At 46.8% G+C, this 21420-nt stretch overlaps 1 protein-coding gene across 2 annotated transcripts in view; it reads right to left on the bottom strand.

Moving 5' to 3' along the window:
- The window catches only part of LOC142311000 (WASH complex subunit 2-like), a 236907-nt gene that overhangs the window by 12552 nt on the left and 202935 nt on the right, over positions 1-21420 (bottom strand). The window contains exons 25-27 of one of the 2 annotated variants that reach the window (XM_075348954.1): positions 13548-13655; positions 11849-11911; positions 11372-11575 (exon numbers count right to left, since the gene is read on the bottom strand). In XM_075348954.1, coding sequence (XP_075205069.1) covers positions 11372-11575; positions 11849-11911; positions 13548-13655 — 375 coding nt within the window. The remainder of the gene's footprint in view (positions 1-11371; positions 11576-11848; positions 11912-13547; positions 13656-21420) is intronic. The other variant, XM_075348955.1, reaches the window with a different exon arrangement.

Raw genomic sequence — 21420 nt, 5'->3', positions numbered from 1 at the left:
AAAACTGCAAAGTCTGTCCCTGACACCGGGGCAGGACTTACAAGCGTCTCAGCCTGGGTCACTACCCCTCCGGACTCCGGCTGGCGAAGCAGCACCGGATCTGAGCATTGCACACAATGGGGGTCTTTGGAACCTGCTGGTAGAGCAGCCCCACATGCAGCACACGCAGTGTACACAGCCCTAGCCTTGGCAGCCTTGCGTTTTGTGGATGACATGTTGCTGCCTCCTCAGAGCGATCTGGGGTATCCAGCCAGGAAGCGACCTCACAGTGCAAGAAATAAATAAATATATATATCTGGTGACACAGTACACCAATACACACTGAGGCACTAGAGGGGCCAGCTGAAATGCCGCTTACCGCCCGCTTAAGAGCGGGTGTGTGGTCGCCAAAAGCCCCCTAGTCCAGGTCTCCCAGAGCCTTGCGTCCTTCCTCTAGCCAGACTGCATGTAATGGCTGCCGGCGTCCTGGGAGAGGAGGGGGGGCGGGCCCTGGGCGTTCCTGGCTAAGAGCGGGAAGCCTGCTTCCCTCTGTGCCTAGTGAGAGGGCTGGAGCATGTAAATCAGGCTCCAGCCCTCGTCGCTGCTGCGAAACAGCGTCTCTCCCCTACCCTGATTGACAGGGTGGGGGCGGGAACGAAGCGGAGCTAGGCCGCAAAAGCCGGGGACTGGATTTATAAACGCCGCCGCCGTAAAAGCGCGGTCGGCGTGTCCCCGGCGCACTACAAGTCACGGCAGCGCCGCCGGTCCAGTGGGGGTCGGCGCTGCGTTCCCACAACACAAAAGTCCCCCAGTAAACTGCAGGAACACCAACTCAATCGTTACGGTCCCCGGCGCACTACAACACCCAGCCAGCCCGGAGTGTGTCTGTGCCTGCCGGGGACACAGAGTACCTGTATGATGCAGGGCCATGTCCCTGATTGTACTCCTGCTCCATATCCATCAGGTTCAACTGGGTCTGTGGATGGAGCCCGGCGTCAGAGCTTAGAGGCCGGCAGGATCCCACTTCCACAGAGCCCTACAAGGGGATGTGGAAGGAAAACAGCATGTGGGGCTCCAGCCCCTGTACCAGCAATAGGTACCTCAACCTTACAACACCATCCACGGGTGAGAAGGGAGCATGCTGGGGGCCCTATATGGGCCCTCTTTTCTTCCATCCGAAATAGTCAGCAGCTGCTGCTGACTAAAATCTGTGGAGCTATGCGTGGATGTCTGACCTCCTTCGCACAAAGCTTGAAAACTGGAGAACCCGTGATACCACGGGGGGGTATAGCCAGAAGGGGAGGGGCCTTGCACTTTTTAGTGTAGTGCTTTGTGTGGCCTCCGGAGGGCAGTAGCTATACCCCAATCGTCTGGGTCTCCCAATAGAGCGCTGAAGAAATCTGTACACTTAATAAAGCTGGTCCGCGCTAGGGAGGGTGATGTCAGTGCTGCGAATGCTCAATGATCCTTACAGAGATCTGAGCAGAGCAGTCATAGGATTGTGTCTGCAGCACTCAGATCACAGTAATTACACACAGTTAAGCAGTCAGTATCACACATGATAGGATTAGACACACAGCCTTGCAGACTATCACACGGCCATGCAGACTTTATCATACGACAGGATTACACTGTGTGCAGAATTATTAGGCAAATGAGTATTTTGATCACATGATACTTTATACATGTTGTCCTACTCCAAGCTGTATATGCTTGAGAGCCAACTACCAATTAAGTAAATCAGGTGATGTGCATCTCTAATGAGGAGGGGTGTGGTGTAATGACATCAATACCCTATATAAGGTGTCCTTAATTATTAGGCAACTTCCTTTCCTTTGGCAAAATGGGTCAGAAGAGAGATTTGACGGGCTCTGAAAAGTCCAAAATTGTGAGATGTCTTGCAGATTGATGCAGCAGTCTTGAAATTGCCAAACTTTTGAAGCGTGATCACCGAACAATCAAGCGTTTCATGGCAAATAGCCAACAGGGTCGCAAGAAGCGTGTTGGGCAAAAAAGGCGCAAAATAACTGCCGATGAATTGAGGAAAATCAAGCGTAAAGCTGCCAAGATGCCATGTGCCACCAGTTTGGCCATATTTCAGAGCTGCAATGTTACTGGAGTATCAAAAAGCACAAGGTGTGTCATACTCAGGGACATGGCCAAGGTAAGGAAGGCTGAAAAACAACCACCTTTGAAGAAGAAACATAAGATAAAACGTCAAGACTGGGCCAACAAATATCTTAAGACTGATTTTTCAAAGGTTTTATGAACTGATGAAATGAGAGTGGCTCTCGATGGGCTAGAGGCTGATCAGTAAAGGACAGAGAGCTCCACTCCGACTCAGACGCCAACAAGGTGGAGGTGGGGTACTGGTATGGGCTGGTATCATCAAACTTGTGGGACTTTTTCAGGTTGAGGATAGAGTGAAGCTCAACTCCCAGACCTACTGCCAGTTTCTTGAAGACAACTTCTTCAAGCAGTGGTACAGGAAGAAGTTTGTATCGTTCAAGAAAAACATGATTTTCATGCACGACAATGCTCCATCACACGCATCCAACTACTCCACAGCGTGGCTAGCCAGTAAAGGTCTAAAAGATGAAAAAATAATGACATGGCCCCCTTGTTCACCTGATCTAAACCCCATAGAGAACCTGTGGTCCCTCATAAAATGTGAGATGTACAGGGAGGGAAAACAGTACACTTCTTGGAACAGTGTCTGGGAGGCTGTGGTGGCTGCTGCACGCAATGTTGATCGTAAACAGATCAAGCAACTGACAGAATCTATGGATGGTAGGCTGTTGAGTGTCATCATAAAGAAAGGTGGCTATATTGGTCACTAATTTTTTGGGGTTTTGTTTTTGTATGTCAGAAATGTTTCTTTCTCAATTTTTTTGCAGTTATATTGGTTTACCTGGTGAAAATAAACAAGTGAGATGGGAATATATTTGGTTTTTATTAAGCTGCCTAATAATTCTGTACAGTAATAGTTACCTGCAAAAACAGATATCCTCCTAAGATAGCCAAATCTAAAACAACCTCACTCCAACTTCCAGAATATTAAGCTTTGATATTTATGAGTCTTTTGGGTTGATTGAGAACATAGTTGTTGATCAATAATAAAAAAAATCCTCTAAAATACAACTTGCCTAATAATTCTGCACACGGTGTAGACACACGGCTCAGTGGACTGTATCACAAGACAGGATTAGACACACGGGCTCAGTGGACTGTATTACACATGGTAGGATTAAATACGTGACAGAGAGAAATTATAGCCACCACTGGTCTATGATAAAATGTTGTCGAACTCCACCTAAGGCCTCCTTCATACGTGCATATAAAACAGATGAGAAGGAGTACTATTTGACTTCTGGAGCACAGATTTTCCTAGAATAGTTTATGGACTATTTACTCCTAAGTGTCAGAACAGCACAAGCAACTTCAAGTGATCATATTTTGGAATTTACACTTCTCTGGGAATTCGATTAGGGGAGTAGTGACAATTTTGTCTTTGGAAAACACCCATGCAGTCAAATGCAGTGCAGAATTAAATATTGAAAATAAGCTCTTGTAGTGCCCAGTACATTATGCCCAGCTCGCACTTCTTCGACACACAATTAAGCAGGCTTTCCACATTACTCACTATAATAATGACAAACAAGTGGAAGTGCTGATCAGAAAGGAGGAGGGCATATTGATTTGGGAGCATTTTTCCTGGACTTCTTTTTTTTGGAGGGAAGACTCTGGGGCAGGCACGTTCTACCCAACGTTCTACCCACGTAACCGTAAAAGTGATTCTATTATGGACTAAAATGTCCTTTAAATTTTTACCTCTTCGGTATGTGATCAAGGGTTTATTGATAGTGACATCTTTTAAATCGGGGTCATTACAGAGAATGTGCCAGTTTTTGTTTGGCACGTTCCCGATTTTCATATCCAAAGGCCCAAAACAAAAATTAAAAATAATTTAAAACAAATGCAGCACTGCATCTGTTTTCCTTGCTATTTTAATTTTCTGCAGACAGTCATGTGAGGGCTTGTTTTTTAAGGGATGAGTTGGAGTTTTTATTGGTACCATTTTTGCCCCCATAATATTTTGATTGCTTTCTATTCTGCTTTTTGTGAGGCAGAATAAAAAAAAAAAAACAAAAAAAAAAAACAGTTCAGGATTTTTTTTTAAGCCGTTCATTGTGTCGCATAAGTGATAAGACTGCTTTATTCTTCGTGTCAGTACAAATACAGCAATGCCACATTTATACTATTTTTTATGTTTTGCCACTTTAACACAATAAATACAATTTTATAAAAAAAGAAGGGAATTTTGTTACTTACCGTAAATTCCTTTTCTTCTAGCTCCTATTGGGAGACCCAGACGATTGGGTGTATAGCACTGCCTCCGGAGGCCACACAAAGCATTACACTAAAAAGTGTAAGGCCCCTCCCCTTCTGGCTATACACCCCCCGTGGGATCACGGGCTGCTCAGTTTTAGTGCTAAAGCAAGAAGGAGGAAAGCCAATAACTGGTTTAAACAAATTCACTCCGAAGTAACATCGGAGAACTGAAAACCGTTCAACATGAACAACATGTGTACCCGAAAAAAACCAACAATCCCGAAGGACAACAGGGCGGGTGCTGGGTCTCCCAATAGGAGCTAGAAGAAAAGGAATTTACGGTAAGTAACAAAATTCCCTTCTTCTTCGGCGCTCCATTGGGAGACCCAGACGATTGGGACGTCCAAAAGCAGTCCCTGGGTGGGTAAAGAAATACCTCATGTTAGAGCTGCAAAGACAGCCTTCCCCTACGGGGAGGTAACTGCCGCCTGCAGGACTCTTCTACCTAGGCTGGCGTCCGCCGAAGCATAGGTATGCACCTGATAATGTTTGGTGAAAGTGTGCAGACTCGACCAGGTAGCTGCCTGGCACACCTGTTGAGCCGTAGCCTGGTGTCGTAATGCCCAGGACGCACCCACGGCTCTGGTAGAGTGGGCCTTCAGCCCTGATGGAACCGGAAGCCCAGCAGAACGGTAGGCTTCAAGAATTGGTTCTTTGATCCATCGAGCCAGGGTGGCTTTGGAAGCCTGCGACCCTTTGCGCTTACCAGCGACAAGGACAAAGAGTGCATCCGAGCGGCGCAGGGGCGCCGTGCGGGAAATGTAGATTCTGAGTGCTCTCACCAGATCTAACAAATGTAAATCCTTTTCATACCGAAGAACTGGATGAGGACAAAAGGAAGGCAAGGAGATATCCTGATTAAGATGAAAAGAGGATACCACCTTAGGGAGAAACTCCTGAATGGGGCGCAGCACTACCTTGTCCTGGTGGAACACCAGGAAGGGAGCCTTGGATGACAGCGCTGCTAGCTCAGACACTCTCCGAAGAGACGTGACCGCCACTAGAAAGGCCACTTTCTGTGAGAGACGGGAAAGTGAAACATCCCTCAGAGGCTCGAAGGGCGGCTTCTGGAGAGCAACTAGTACCCTGTTTAGATCCCATGGATCTAACGGCCGCCTGTACGGAGGGACGATATGACAAACCCCCTGCAGGAACGTGCGCACCTGAGAAAGTCGTGCTAGACGCTTTTGAAAAAACACGGATAGTGCCGAGACTTGCCCTTTAAGGGAGCCGAGCGACAAGCCCTTTTCCAACCCAGATTGCAGGAAGGAAAGAAAAGTAGGTAACGCAAATGGCCAGGGGGATACTCCTTGTGCAGAGCACCAGGATAAGAAAATCCTCCACGTTCTGTGGTAGATCTTAGCAGAAGTGGACTTCCTAGCCTGTCTCATGGTGGCAACGACTCCTTGGGATAATCCTGAAGACGCTAGGATCCAGGACTCAATGGCCACACAGTCAGGTTCAGGGCCGCAGAATTCCGATGGAAAAACGGCCCTTGGGACAGTAAGTCTGGTCGGTCTGGTAGTGTCCACGGTTGGCCGACCGTGAGATGCCACAGATCCGGGTACCACGAGCTCCTCGGCCAGTCTGGGGCGACGAGTATGACGCGGCTGCAATCGGATCTGATCTTGCGTAGCACTCTGGGCAAGAGTGCCAGAGGTGGGAACACATAAGGGAGCCGGAACTGCGACCAATCTTGCACTAAGGCGTCTGCCGCCAGAGCTCTTTGATCGCGAGACCGCGCCATGAACGTCGGGACCTTGTTGTTGTGCCGCGACGCCATTAGGTCGACGTCCGGCACCCCCCAGCGGCGACAGATTTCCTGAAACACGTCCGGGTGAAGGGACCATTCCCCTGCGTCCATACCCTGGCGACTGAGGAAGTCTGCTTCCCAGTTTTCTACGCCCGGGATGTGAACCGCTGATATGGTGGATGCTCTGTCCTCCACCCACAACAGAATCCTCCGGACTTCCTGGAAGGCTTGCCGACTGCGTGTCCCTCCTTGGTGGTTGATGTATGCCACCGCTGTGGAGTTGTCCGACTGAATTCGGATCTGCTTTCCTTCCAGCCACTGCTGGAAGGCTAGTAGGGCAAGATACACTGCCCTGATTTCCAGAACATTGATCTGAAGGGTGGACTCCTGCTGAGTCCACGTCCCTTGAGCCCTGTGGTGGAGAAAAACTGCTCCCCACCCTGACAGACTCGCGTCTGTCGTGACCACTGCCCAGGATGGGGGTAGGAATGATCTTCCCTGTGATAATGAGGTGGGAAGAAGCCACCATTGCAGAGAGTCCTTGGCCGTCTGGGAAAGGGAGACTTTCCTGTCCAGGGAAGTTGACTTCCCGTCCCATTGGCGGAGAATGTCCCATTGAAGTGGGCGCAGATGAAACTGTGCAAACGGGACTGCCTCCATTGCTGCCACCATCTTCCCTAGGAAGTGCATGAGGCGCCTTAAGGAGTGCGACTGACCATGAAGGAGAGACTGTACCCCTGTCTGTAGTGACCGCTGCTTGTCCAGCGGAAGCTTCACTATCGCTGAGAGAGTATGAAACTCCATGCCAAGATACGTTAGTGATTGAGTCGGTGACAGATTTGACTTTGAAAAGTTGATGATCCACCCGAAAGTCTGGAGAGTCTCCAGCGCAACATTCAGGCTGTGTTGGCATGCCTCTTGAGAGGGTGCCTTGACAAGTAGATCGTCCAAGTAAGGGATCACCGAGTGTCCCTGGGAGTGCAAGACTGCTACCACTGCCGCCATGACCTTGGTGAAAGCCCGTGGGGCTGTCGCCAGACCAAAAGGCAGAGCTACGAACTGGAGATGTTCGTCTCTTATCACAAAACGTAGAAAACGTTGGTGCTCTGTAGCAATCGGCACGTGGAGATAAGCATCTTTGATGTCTATTGATGCAAGGAAATCTCCTTGAGACATTGAGGCAATGACGGAGCGGAGGGATTCCATCCGGAACCGCCTGGCGTTCACATGCTTGTTGAGCAGCTTTAGGTCCAGAACAGGACGGAACGAGCCGTCCTTTTTTGGAACCACGAAGAGATTGGAGTAAAAACCTTGCCCTTGTTCCTGAAGAGGAACAGGGATCACCACTCCTTCTGCTCTTAGTGAGCCCACCGCCTGCAGAAGAGCATCTGCTCGGTCGGGATGTGGGGAAGTTCTGAAGAACCGAGGCGGAGGACGAGAACTGAACTCTATCCTGTACCCGTGAGACAAAATGTCTGTTACCCACCGGTCCTTGACCTGTGGCAGCCAAATGTCGCAAAAGCGGGAGAGCCTGCCACCGACCGAGGATGCGGAGGGAGGAGGCCGAAAGTCATGAGGCAGCCGCCTTGGAAGCGGTTCCTCCGGTTGCTTTCTTGGGGCGTGAGTGAGCCCGCCAGGAATCTGAGCCCCTTTGCCTTGGGCCTTGCCGGAGCCTCGAAAGGACCGAAACCTCGACTGCCACCTCCTTTGTTGAGGTTTGCTTGATCTGGGCTGGGGTAAGGAGGAGTCTTTACCCTTGGACTGTTTAATGATTTCAGCCAATTGCTCACCAAACAGTCTGTCTACAGATAGTGGCAAGCTGGTTAAACATTTTTTGGAAGCAGAATCCGCTTTCCATTCTTTCAACCACAAGGCTCTGCGCAAAACCACCGAGTTGGCAGACGCCATTGAGGTACGGCTCGTAGAGTCCAGGACAGCGTTGATAGCATAGGTCGCAAACGCAGACATTTGCGAAGTTAAGGACTCCACTTGCGGCACTGCTGGACGTATGATAGAGTCCACCTGTGCCAGACCAGCTGAAATAGCTTGGAGTGCCCACACGGCCGCGAATGCTGGAGCAAACGACGCGCCGATAGCTTCATAGACAGATTTCAACCAAAGGTCCATCTGTCTGTCATTGGCATCTTTAAGTGAAGCCCCATCCTCCACTGCAACTATGGATCTAGCCGCAAGCCTGGAGATTGGGGGATCCACCTTTGGACACTGGGTCCAGCGTTTGACCACGTCAGGGGGAAAGGGATAACGTGTATCCTTAAGACGTTTGGAGAAACGCTTGTCTGGATAAGCATGGTGTTTCTGGACTGATTCTCTGAAGTCAGCGTGGTCCAGAAAAGTACTCAGTTTACGCTTGGGATACCTGAAATGGAACTTCTCCTGCTGTGCAGGTGCCTCTTCTGCTGAAGGGGCTGGGGGAGAAATATCCAACAGTCTATTGATGGCCGCTATAAGGTCATTTACCATGGCGTCACCATCAGGAGTATCCAGATTGAGAGCGGTCTCAGGATTAGACTCCTGATGACCCTCCTCTGTCTCATCATGCAGAGACTCTTCTCGCTGAGACCCTGATCCGCGTGATGACATGGAGGGTCTCTCCCAGCGAGCTCGCTTAGGCTGCCTGGGACTGTCATCTGAGTCAGAGCCTTCAGCCTGAGATGCCTGGGACCCCCTTGAAGCACGGATTAACTCCAACTGAGGGGGACCGGGGAACATTGACGCAGCAGTGTCCATGGTCTGAGTAACTGGCCTGGCCTGCAAGGTCTCTAGGATTTTTGTCATAGTGACAGACATCTTGTCAGCAAAAACTGCAAACTCTGTCCCCGTCACCGGGACAGGGTTCACCGGTGACTCTGCCTGGGCCACTACCACCATAGACTCCGGCTGACGAAGTGGCACAGGGACCGAACATTGCACACAATGGGGGTCATTGGAACCTGCCGGTAGATCAGCCCCACAAGCGGCACAAGTAGCGTATACAGCCTGTGTCTTGGCACCCTTGCGTTTTGCGGATGACATGTTGTCGTCTCCTCAGAGCAATATAGGGTATACAGCCAAGAAGCGACCTTATAGTGCAATATATATATATATATGGTATAGAGAAAAAAATACACCAATATAACACTGTGGCACTAGTGGGGCCAGCACTAATGTGCTGCTTACCGCCCGCTTAACGCGGGTGTGTGGTCGCCAGAAATCCCTTGTCTGGGTCTCCCAGAGCCTGTGTCCGTTCTCCAGCCAGACTGCATGTAGGAATGGCTGCCAGCGTCCTGTGGAGAGGGGCGGGCCCTGGGCGTGTGCAGACAAAGTGCGGGAAACCTGCGCCCCACTGTGCTCAGTGAGAGGGCTGGAGTATGTAAATAAGACTCCAGCCCTCGGCGCTGACTATCGTACAGCGTCTCTCCCTTGCCCTGATTGACAGGGTGGGGGCGGGAACGAAGCGGAGCTAGGCCGCAAAAGCCGGGGACTAGATTTATAAGCGCCGCCGTCGTAAAAGCACGGTCGGCGCTAAGTCCCCGGCGCACCACAAGTCTCAGCCGCGCCGCCGCTCCAGGGGCGGCCGGCGCGGCTGTCCCCAACACATAAAGTCCCTCAGAGAAACTGCAGTGACTGTAACCCCAGCGCGCAGCGCTACTGTCCCCGGCGCACTAGCACACCCAGCAAGTCTGGAGTGTGCGCGGCCTGTCCATACGGGGACACAGAGTACCTGAATGTTGCAGGGCCTTGTCCCTGAACGGTACCCAGCTCCGTATCCAGCAGGTTCTACGGGTCTGTGGATGGAGCCCGGCCTCAGGGCTTGGGGGCCGGTAAGATCCCACTTCCTCAGAGCCCCTCCGGGGGATGGGGAAGGAAAGCAGCATGTGGGCTCCAGCCTCCGTACCCACAATGGGTACCTCAACCTTAACAAACACCGCCAATAGGAATGGGGTGAGAAGGGAGCATGCTGGGGGCCCTAGTATGGGCCCTCTTTTCTTCCATCCGATATAGTCAGCAGCTACTGCTGACTAAACAGTGGAGCTATGCGTGGATGTCTGACCTCCTTCGCACAAAGCTTGAAAACTGAGCAGCCCGTGATCCCACGGGGGGTGTATAGCCAGAAGGGGAGGGGCCTTACACTTTTTAGTGTAATGCTTTGTGTGGCCTCCGGAGGCAGTGCTATACACCCAATCGTCTGGGTCTCCCAATGGAGCGCCGAAGAAAAAAGGTTTTGCATTACTATAATCTGAGAGCTATAGATTTTTTTTCGCTGACAAATCTATATGGTGGCTTGATTTTTGTAGGACAAAATGACGTGTTCAACTGTACCATTTTTATTTACATAAGACTTTTTGATCGCGTTTTATTCCACTTGTTGTCAGCTATACGATGAAAAGACAGTTTTTGAGATATATATATATATATATATATATATATAGATAGAGAGAGTGTGTAAGAGAGAGAGAGAGTGGAAAAGAGAGAGAGAGAGGGAAAGAGAGACAGAGAGAGCGCGCGAAAGAGAAAGAGGGAAGAGAGAGAAAGGAAAAGAGAGGAGAAAGAGGAGAGAGAAAGATTTTTTTTTTTTTACAGTGTTCACTGAAGGGCTTAACTAGTGTGACTGTTTTACAGATTGGGTTTTTCTGGATATGTCTTTGCCCAATATGTGTACTTTTTTGGTTTTCACATCAATATACGTATTTATTTGTATATTAGTTTTTCTTTTTATTGTTCTTTATTTTCTGATATTTTTGGTTACATTTTTACAATTACTTATTCCCTAAATGGGACATTAAGCTTTAGTTTGATCACTGGTATGTGACACTGGCAGAACGCCTCTTAGACAATGCTCATGGCATGGTCTAACAGTTCACCATAGCCAGGTAACCCAGGAGGTAGCCATTTGACAACTGGGCCCCCATGGTCATGTCGTGGGGGACCAGATTGGGTGTCAGAGGGAACATATGCCCTCTCCCAGCCTCCAAAATGTTACGATCGCTATTGATTACAGGATGTAGGGGGTTAAACAGCCTGAGGCGGTGCAGGAATCACTCCTAGCTGCTTGAGAAGGGGTCTATGTTGCCATGTAATCCGAGCCACTTGCTGTGATTGCGAGGGTACAACTCTTGTGCCCATGCAATTTCCAGGAGATACCAGTACTTCCATTTGCGAGAACGCACTGGTCTAATCTACAACCAGATTGCCTATACCTTTCATAAACCCACTGGTGATTATATAATAGAGAAGATTGTAACATACCTTATTAGCATTATGAAGAGTGTCTACTTGTGCTGGGGTCTCGAAGCTTGCACCCTCTAAATTTTTGCTGATAGGTTTTGAATCCAACTTATCTTCTGCATGTAATGAAGATGAAGCTTCTGCCTCGATGGCAAAAGCTCTGGAGCCTGACAGTTTTGGGACGGCGCCCGGTAATAAGGTTGCTGGATTAATAAGCAAATTTGCCTAAAGAGGAAAAAAATTGTATACAAATGATGATTTCTTATCAACAGATTGTGATGGTAATCTCCTGTAGTAGTACTAATAGATATAAGAAGGAGTGTCACATTGGTAAGAGAATAAGCCGCATGCACTACGCAAATGAAAAATTACCCCATTCAAAGCATCGCTAGTGGGAGAAGAAGGAAAAATGGTAGAATTTTAGATTTTAAAGATAGAATGAAATCATTAGAAAAATCTTAGAGGAAGATCAGGAGAATGGCAATGTTTAATAGTTACTTGGAGTTTTCCAATCCGAGAGGAAGGACTTTTTGTTTTAATTGGTGCTGGGCCTGTGGATTTCTGTACAAAATTAATCAAAAACACAAAATTAATAAATTACTGAGAGACACTATGAACGTTCCCACAAAGTGTGCAGATTCTCCTTGTAAGTTCTAGTGACAGGACAATGGTCTCTGGTAAAGGTGAATGAAATAGCTCTCCTTCAGGAATAAGACAATAGTCTTTACGATGCCACCTATAATTAATGACAAATGCCACCAGAGCCCGACAGACTACAATGACCTACAATGGGGTCTATGTGGCTTCCACTGTAGTGATCGTCTATTTGACATAATAGAGCGGTTTGTATTGGAGGAGATTCTTCCTGTCAAATCCAAATGACGACACCATGATAAGAGAGTATGTACATGGTCCTTCTTATGACAGCTAAGACTGAAGGTTTCCAGAAATTGGAACACACGTGCAGTGAGGTAAAATCTCGCTCACATTTTCTTAAATGAGCTGTCAAACAGTAAACTTATTTTTTTTTTTTTTAGGCATAGATTGATTAAAATTAATTAACAGATGCATACTTACCTTGCAGCACCCCACTGATCCAGAGGTCTGTGTCAGCTGCAGAAGAGGTGTCTGCCACATTTGGAAGTCACAGAGCTGTGTAACCTGTGGCTGGCTATACCGATTATGTGACTACTGACGTGCGTCATCGGATGTTTATATATATATATATTTGCAGCCGGACACGTAATGGAGGAGATATGTGATATGTATCACAGAGGTGGTTATATTCTGTGATGTAAGCCGGGAAACTAGCTCCAGTACATATAGTACGGAGAGGGTTAAGATGGCTGGCCAGGACCAGGTTTACGAGCAGTCAGAGTGACAGGTGGGACTAGCTGTTCACATATCCCCAGACATAAAGTCCAGGTGGATTCATTAGCTGGCTGTGTGTGGAGGTAAGGAGGCCTCCTGTGTGGTCTCCATGTTCGGACTTGTGTGCTGAACTCACATTGTAGGGCCTTTGTTTGGGCTGTGTATTCAGTTGTCCTGCAAACAGAGGGAGTTTATTTTCCCTGTTTGTGGCTCGCTTTGGCCAAGAATGTTTCCAGTCCTAAACCCTATTGAGCATCTGTGAGGCCTCCTCAAATGGAATGTGGGGGAGCGCAAGGTCTCTAACATCCACCAGCTCTGTGATGTCGTCATGGAGGATGGAAAAGGATCCAGCAGCTCCTGTGAGGCTCTAGTGAACTCCATGCCCAATAGAGTTAAGGCAATGCTTGAAAATAATGGTGGCCACACAAAATATTGACACTTTGGGCATTTTCACTTTGGGGTGCACTCACTTTTGTTGCCAGTGGTATAGACATTAATGGCTGTGTATTAGAAAAGGTGAGTAATGTATTCACTTTTGTGATATACTGAATATATATTACCAATATGCCATGTGTACACGGCCTTAGACCCAGTGCAGTTCTTGATATTGCAGTTTGGACCTCACCTTCATGATTACATGTTACAGAATAGTGAAGCACTGCACAACAATAACAATCCCTGTAAATAAGGTAAACATCTCCCTACTTTCGTTCATACTAGGACATATAGATACACACCATGTTGAGGAGACAGACTGGTGTGTTGTACTGAACTACTCCTGTGGGTAAGAAGACCTTTCCACTTTAATTTACATGGAGATACGAACCTCTGTCTCTTCAGTCACAACAGCCGCCTCTTTAGCTTCCGACGGTCTGATAGATTCTTTAGGAGTTTCCAAGTCTTTTCTTTTGATAATGGTTTTCTTCTCTTGAACCTGATATAGTAGGAAAAGAATTGTATTACATCCATGAGTTAAAATATGACAAAAGAAAGAAGTGATCCAACGGATTTATTCCCCCATATGACAGGTAGCTGCTACTCTTCCATAGAGCCATTATTAAGACACACTGCAGTATTGAAAATTTCGCTCTTAAACACTGTATAAATCATATCTGATGATTTCCATAATTCCACGACTGTTCCTTCTTCATGTTGCAATTTCAAGGTTGAGTGTAAATTGTAAGGGGAACTAAATGTATTTCTGGGATTACAGGCTATGCTATATTCTTTATATAAAACCTAGAGTAGCCTGTAATCCCAGAAATACATTTAGTTCCTCCTAGAATATACACTCAACTTTGAAATTGCAACAAGAAGAAGGAAAAGTCGTGGAATTATGGAAATCACAAGATGGATCGTCATGTTAATGGTATGCAAATAATGAAAAAATGGAAACCACATTTCATCACATCTCGATTTATTTAGTATTGAGTGAGAGCGGCAAGTGAAGAAATCCCCACACATACTTTGGCTGCTATCCATGAGGTTATTAATGGTTGTGTGAGAAACGTTCTGCCACGCTTAAGGAATGTAGAAAATCATCAAGATCCGCTGCTGGCAGCTCCCTGTGCAATTGCCGAACAATGATGTCCCAAATGTGCTCAGCTGGAAGCAAAACCCGAACTCTGCAGGCCATGGTAGCACATTTAGACCTTGCAAGCGGCTCACAGTAGGACAAGCAACATGTGGCTTGGTGTTTTTAGTTTCAACTGTTTTATTTGAGTTTAGCAAAGTACAATAATAACAGAGACAAGTAAAACATCCAAAATAATCCATGCTTACAATCGTGTGTCTCGATATAGTAGTCTTCATATGCAATACATTGGACATTGTCTGTTCTTGTCTGTACCGGATAGCGTGTTCAATCTTAGAGTAACTCAATTTCAGTAACAATACCAATGAGTAACTGGAATGTGGGGTAAAATACAGGAAAAACATTAACATGTAAATAACGTGACTACTGTAGTGGTGTATGCCTAGTTACATTACCAATCCAATTACAAGGAGAAATTTTTCAGATAAATGTGTCTTAGAACGTGGTCTTCGCGTGTAGATAGGGCAGTTGTACTTTACATAGCGAGTGAAATAATCTCTCGGGTTGTACCAGGGAGATGATATTTTATCCAGAGGTCCCAGATCGCATGGAAGTGATCTGAGGTATCATTTACCGCTTCAATCTTTTCATATAGCATAATAGCGTTAATTCTTTGCATGGCCATCTCTTTTGACAAGGCTGGGGATTTCCACTGGCTTGCTATATAAATTTTGGCTGCTAGGATGATATAGGATATCAGTCTGTAGCACTTATTAGTTATGCCAGTAGGTTTATCACCCAATAAAAGGATCTCAGGTGAATTAACTCCAGGGTTGTCAGTGAAGCTATTTATAATAGAGGAGACTTCTTTCCAAAAGCCAGCCACCACTGGACAGGTCCACCAAATGTGGGCTATATGTCACCTTTTTGACCGCAACCCCTAAAGCAGCGATCTGAGACCCCTGAGTATATTTTACTTAGGAGGGCTGGTACATGGTATGCCCTATGGAAAACTTTAATGGATGTTTCCGTTAGAGATACTTGATTACTACCTCAAGTAATGTTTTCGTAACACTTTCTCCATCTCTCTGGAGTCAGTGTTATCCCCAGATCTTCCTCCCACTGATCCATTACCCTCAGCTTGAGACTCAGGTCCAGGTGGTCCAAGGTGTTATAAATCTTTGATATTATGCCTTTTCCCCCCGGGTCAAAGATATACGCTCTCTCAAAAGCTGTTGGGTTTAGCATTCTTCTTTCCTGCAGCAATGTATGTATAAAGTGATAGACCTGCTCGATTCTGAAGAACTCTTCCTTTGGTGGTGAGAACTTGTTTAACATTTCAGGTTTAGAATATAGGGTAAACAATGGGGCTAAATGATGTAAGCATGTGATTCCCTTTTTCTATCCACCAAGAGAAACCACTAGGGCAAACACCCGGTACAAACATTGGATTGTGGACAAAATCCAGAAGCAGAGATGGGACTGTCTGCAATCTATATTGAAATCTACTGGTCCGCTTGATCATGTTGAATGAGAAGGGGGAGGTCTCTGCCAACTTCATGGGCAACAAACCCGTCATCCATAGTAGACTACTTCGTGTATACGGGGCTAGGAGCGTATTTTCTAGGCCCACCCATCTAGGGGCTCCACTGCCCATCATGACCGCGGAGGCCTGGGCGAATTGGGCAGCCTTATGATAAAGAGAGAAGTTAGGGAGAGACACTCCCCCCCACCGTTTATGAAGAAAGAGAGTATGTTGCGTAATTCTTGCCCTCTTATTATTCCAAATAAATTAAGCGATTTCTTTGTGGATCTTTAAAAACATGCTACGTGGTAGTGGAATGGGTAAAGATCGAAATAAATAGAAAAACCTCAGGAGAGTAACCATCTTTATTGCGTGGACTCTACCCAAGAGAGAAACTGAGGGCATGGACCACTTCCTAAAATCTGATAGCATTTGTTGAATGAGAGGATTGAGATTCCATTTGAGTAGAGTATTCCAATAACGGGTTAAATTAATCCCTAGATAAGGGATGTAATGGGATTGTTTCTGGAATTTGAAATGAGAGAATAGCGTTCTGGGTGTCTGGAGGTGTGTTCAAAAAAAGGACTTCTGTCTTGTCTATGTTCACCCGAAGGCCTGACAGTTTTTCGAATTTGTTCAGTAAGTCAAATAAGTTTGGGAGAGAGATGTGTGGGTTCGTCAGTGTCAACAGAAGGTTGTCTGCGAATAGACTAAGGGGTACTTCTCACATAGCGAGATCGCTAGCGAGATCGGGACCTGGCCCCTGCTGTGAGATCGCTGCTCGTAACACACAGTGCTGGTTCATTTTTTGAACGTTGCTCTCCCGCTGTGAAGCACACATCGCTGTGTTTGACAGCGAGAGAGCAACGATCTGAATGTGCAGGGAGCCGGCGTCTGGCAGCCTGCGGTAAGCTGTAACCAAGGTAAATATCGGGTAACCAAGCGAAGGGCTTTGCTTGGTTACCCGATGGTTACCCGATATTTACCTTGGTTACTAGCGTCCGCCGCTCTCAGGCTGCCAGTGCCGGCTCCCTGCTCCCGTTGCCAGAGTACACATCGGGTAAATAAGCAAAGAGGTTTGCTTATTAACCCGATGTGTACTCTGGCTAGGAGTGCAGGGAGCCAGCGCTAAGCGGTGTGCGCTGGTAACCAAGGTAAATATCAGGTTACCAAGCTCTTGGTTACCCGATATTTACCTTAGTTACCAAGCGCAGCATCGCTTCCACGCGTCGCTGGTGGCTGGTCACTGGTGAGATCTGCCTTATTGACAGCTCACCAGCGACCATGTAGCGACGCACCAGCAATCCTGACCAGGTCAGATCGCTGGTGGGAACGCTGGAGCGTCGCTAAAGTGTGACGGTACCCTAAGTTTATACATCTCCTGTCCTATCTTGTGTCCTCTTATGTCTGAGTGCTCCCGGATGGCCTGAGCCAAAGGCTCCATCGCCAGGGAAAATAGAGAGGGTGATAATGAGCACCCTTGTCTGGTACCTCGTCCTATGCAGATAAGCTGTGGGGCTGTAGTTGGTAGCTTTAGATAGGCCATGGGGTTGTTGTATAGTAAGTGAATGGTGCGTATAAAATTTGGGGTAAAGCCCATTTTAGCAAGCACTCTAAAAAGGTAAGGCCAGACCATTGAATCAAAAGCTTTTTCTATATCGAGTGCGAGGCTTGGTGTTTTTGTGTTAAAAAATCCTGGGACACTTTAGAGAAATTACCGTAGCAATGGTTCTATGACGAAATCAATGTAACGTTGAGCTGCTATTGTACACCTGAAATCAAGACTGGAATGGTCCGGCTACCATACATTATTCCACCCCACATAATCCCGGACGTAGGACCGGTGTGACGTTACTTCATGAAGGGCTCTTCATTGACCTCATTTCACAGTTATCAAAGGCTATCATGGTTCCGAGCAAGACGGCAATGGAAGCTGGAAAGGAGATCCGTCTTAATTGGAGACGTGTGCCACTTTTGTCCTAGACACAATGATAGCAGGAGATTGGTTTGGAGATGACATGTGCATAGCCATGAAATAGCCTTTGCGAGAGAAGGTGACATCTGTCTAACTCCCGAGATTATGGTGTGGAGTGACATATGTACAGTAGCCAGAAGGCCTCTAGTCCTCATTGCAAATATCATGACTGAAGACCTGATCAGGGATACCATAAATTCTCCAAGAAATGTCACCTGCGCTTAGCCCAGCATGAAATACGGCACCGCCTCAAAATCACTAAAGTAGACAAATTCCCAGGCCCGGATGACAAACACCCCACAGTACTGCAGAAATGATGTATGGAGATAAACAGACCATTATTTTTAATCTTCACAGATTCCATAATAACAGGAACTGTACCGCATTGCTGGCGCATAGCAAATGTAGTGCCAATATTCAAAAAGGAGATAAAATCTGATCCTGGAAATTACAGGCCAGAAAGTTTAATCTCTACTGTGGATAAAATCTTTGAGGGTTGCCTACAAGATGCTATCCTGGAGTATCTCAAGAAGAAGAACCTCATGACCCAGTATCAACATGGGCTTATTAGAGATCAGCTTCTATGAGGAAGTACATTCCAGACTGGACCAGGGAAATGCAGTGGATGTTGTCTATATGGACTTTTCAAAGGTGCTTGATATAGAGCAGTGTTTCTCAACTCCAGTCCTCAAGACCCACCAACAGATCATGTTTTGAGGTTTTCCTCAATATTAGACAGGGAATAATTCCATCACCTGCGCAACATTAAGGAAATCCTGAAAACCTGATTGAGGAAAACCTGATAACATGATCTGTTGGTGGGTCTTGGGGACTGGAGTTGAGAAACACTGATATAGAGCAACACAAAAGGTTGGTACATAAAATGAGAATAATGGGAATAGGGGAAAATATTTGTATTCTGGATTAAGAAATGGCTCAGTGGTAGGAAACAAAGGGTGGTTATTAATGGAACACACTCAGACTGGGTCACAGTTAACAGTGTGGTACCCAGGGGTCAGTATGGGACCCTCTTTTTTTTTTTTTGAAACATAATAAAAAGAAAAGAACTTGTAACATACAATATTTATGTCAGCAATAATAATGACAAGTTTTAGAGATGTAGTTACCATCATTTACAATCATCAGAACAAAACCCCAATACCCTCCCTCCCCCGCTTTTTTTTTTACATATTTATTAATTACCTTGTAGGGGGAATAAAAAATGTCAATATTTACAGATGATACTAAACTTTGCAAATTAATCAAAACGAAGGAGGACAATTTCATATTACCGAAAGATTCATGTAAGCTGGAGGCTCAGGCTCAGAAATGGCAATTGAAGTTTAACATGGATAAAAGTAAGGTCATGCACTTAGGGAGAGGAAATAAACATTGAATAAATCTGTCACTGAAAAAGACTTGGGTGTATAGGTGGACGGTAAAAATCAGCTTTACTGACTAGTGTCAGGTAGCTGCTGCCAAGGTTAATAAAACAATAGAATGCATTAAAAGAGGCAGAGATGCTCATGAGAAGAAAATAGGTTTACTTCTGTACAAGTCACTAGTGCAACCACAATTAGAGCACTGTGTACAATTTTGGTCATAGAAGGACTAGAGTGGATGCAGAAAAGAGGCTCCAATATTATTACCATATTTTTTGTTTTATAAGGCGCACCGGATTATAAGACACACTCCAAATTTAAAGGAGGAAAATAGCAAACAATTTTTAACTTTAAAATGGGGGTCTGTCTTATAATCCTAGTGCGTCTTAATCCTAATGCTCACCAGGGGTAAGTGGCGCAGGAAGGTCACATGAGGCAGGGTCAGCAATACTGTGGGCTCAGAGAAGGGGGTGTTGCGGCTCAGGAGAGTCGGCAATAATGTGAGCTTGGGGGTGTCGCGGCAGCGGTGAGCGCCATTGATCTGCCGGCAGGCTACAGGGGGTGACACTACAGTGGAGTGACTCAGGAGGGTCACAGGACGGAGGGTCACAGAACGGGGTGTCTCAGCAGCCGGTGTCATTTGATATGACTGTGGGCTCCATTGAATTGCCCACAGTTGACATGATGGATGTCAAGAAAATGGCCGAGGAGGCGGCGGCATGTGCGCAGATAGGAATCCGCGGCCATTTTCTTGAAGTCCATTGCGTCAATCTGCGCATGCGCCGCCTCTGTGGCCATTTTCTTGCTGCGACACCCCCGAGTGTGTCCTGTAATCCTGCCTCCTATGACACCACTCCACCACCACCGCCGTCCCGGTAAGCCATATCCGTTTTGTAAGACACACCCTTTTTACTCCCAGTTTTGGGGGAAAAAACGGATTTTTGTGTACTCACCGTAAAATCGTTTTCTCTTAGCTATCATTGGGGGACACAGGACCATAGGTGTTATGCTGCTTATCCATAGGAGGACACTAAGTAGATGCAAAGATGTTAGCTCCTCCCCTGCAGAATACACCCCCTGGCCCAGCCAGGCTACTTCAGTTTTAGTACACAAGCAGTAGGAGAACAAGTAACAAAAAACATGAGTGAATACTGATAACAAAAAAGTACTGAGGCAGAAAAAAGCTAAGGCCCAACAGGGCAAAAGGGAGGGTGCTGTGTCCCCCAATGATAGCTAAGAGAAAACGATTTTACGGTGAGTACACAAAAATCCGTTTTTCTCTGACGCCTCATTGGGGGACACAGGACCATGGGATGTCCTAAAGCAGTCCATGGGTGGGTAAACAATAAACAACGCAACCCAAGGACTAGGAACCAGTTCCAGATAGTGGAGTACCTATCTCAGTAGGCGCTCCTGGCTATCGTTTGCAGAATTTTCCTACCTAGGTTCGCCTCAGCCGAAGCCTGGGTATGGACTCAGTAATGCTTTGAAACAGTATGTAGGCAAGACCAGGTCGCAGCCTTACACCTCTGTTCCACTGAAGCCTGATACCTAATGGCCCAAGAGGCGCCAACTGCTCGCGTAGAATGAGTCCACAGCCCACTAGGAATTTGCTTGAGTTGCAAGCGGTAGACCTCCTGGATCACAGAGCGAATCCAGCGAGCCAGCGTTGCCTATGAAGCTGCTTCTCCTTTCTTAGGCCTTTCAAGAATGACGAACAGGGAGTCTATGTTCCTAAAGGGGCTGTCCTAGGTACGTAATATCTGAGAGCCCTCACAAGGTCTAGCGAATATAGAACCGTTTCCACCCTATGGACTGGGTGTGGACAAAAGGAAGGCAGACCAATGTCCTCGTTCATACGAAACGGGGAAGTAACCTTCGGAAGAAAATCCGGAAGGGGGCGTAGAACCACCTTGCCCTGATGAAAGATCAGAAACGGTTTGCGGCAAGAGAGTGCTGCCAGTTCAGAAACTTGCCTGATGGACGTAATCGCCACTAAGAATGTTACCTTCCAGGAGAGAAGAGCAAGAGAAGATTCCTTAAGAGGTTCAAAAGGGGACCTCTGGATACCGTCCAAAACGAGATTGAGGTCCCATGGGTCCAGCGACCGTTTATACAGGGAAACTAGGTGGGAAACACCCTTGAGGACAGTCTTGACTTGCGGATTGCAAGCTAAGCGGTATTGATAGAATATTGAGAGAGATGAAACCTGCCCCTTAAGGGAGCTGAGGGCCAACCCCTTTTGCACCCTGACTGCAAAAAAAAAAAATCCAAAAAAAAAAA

This window comes from Anomaloglossus baeobatrachus, chromosome 5 (genome assembly GCF_048569485.1).
Source record: "Anomaloglossus baeobatrachus isolate aAnoBae1 chromosome 5, aAnoBae1.hap1, whole genome shotgun sequence".
In the NCBI taxonomy this organism is placed as follows: Eukaryota; Metazoa; Chordata; class Amphibia; order Anura; family Aromobatidae; genus Anomaloglossus; species Anomaloglossus baeobatrachus.
This window is presented reverse-complemented; position numbering and strand designations above follow the sequence as displayed.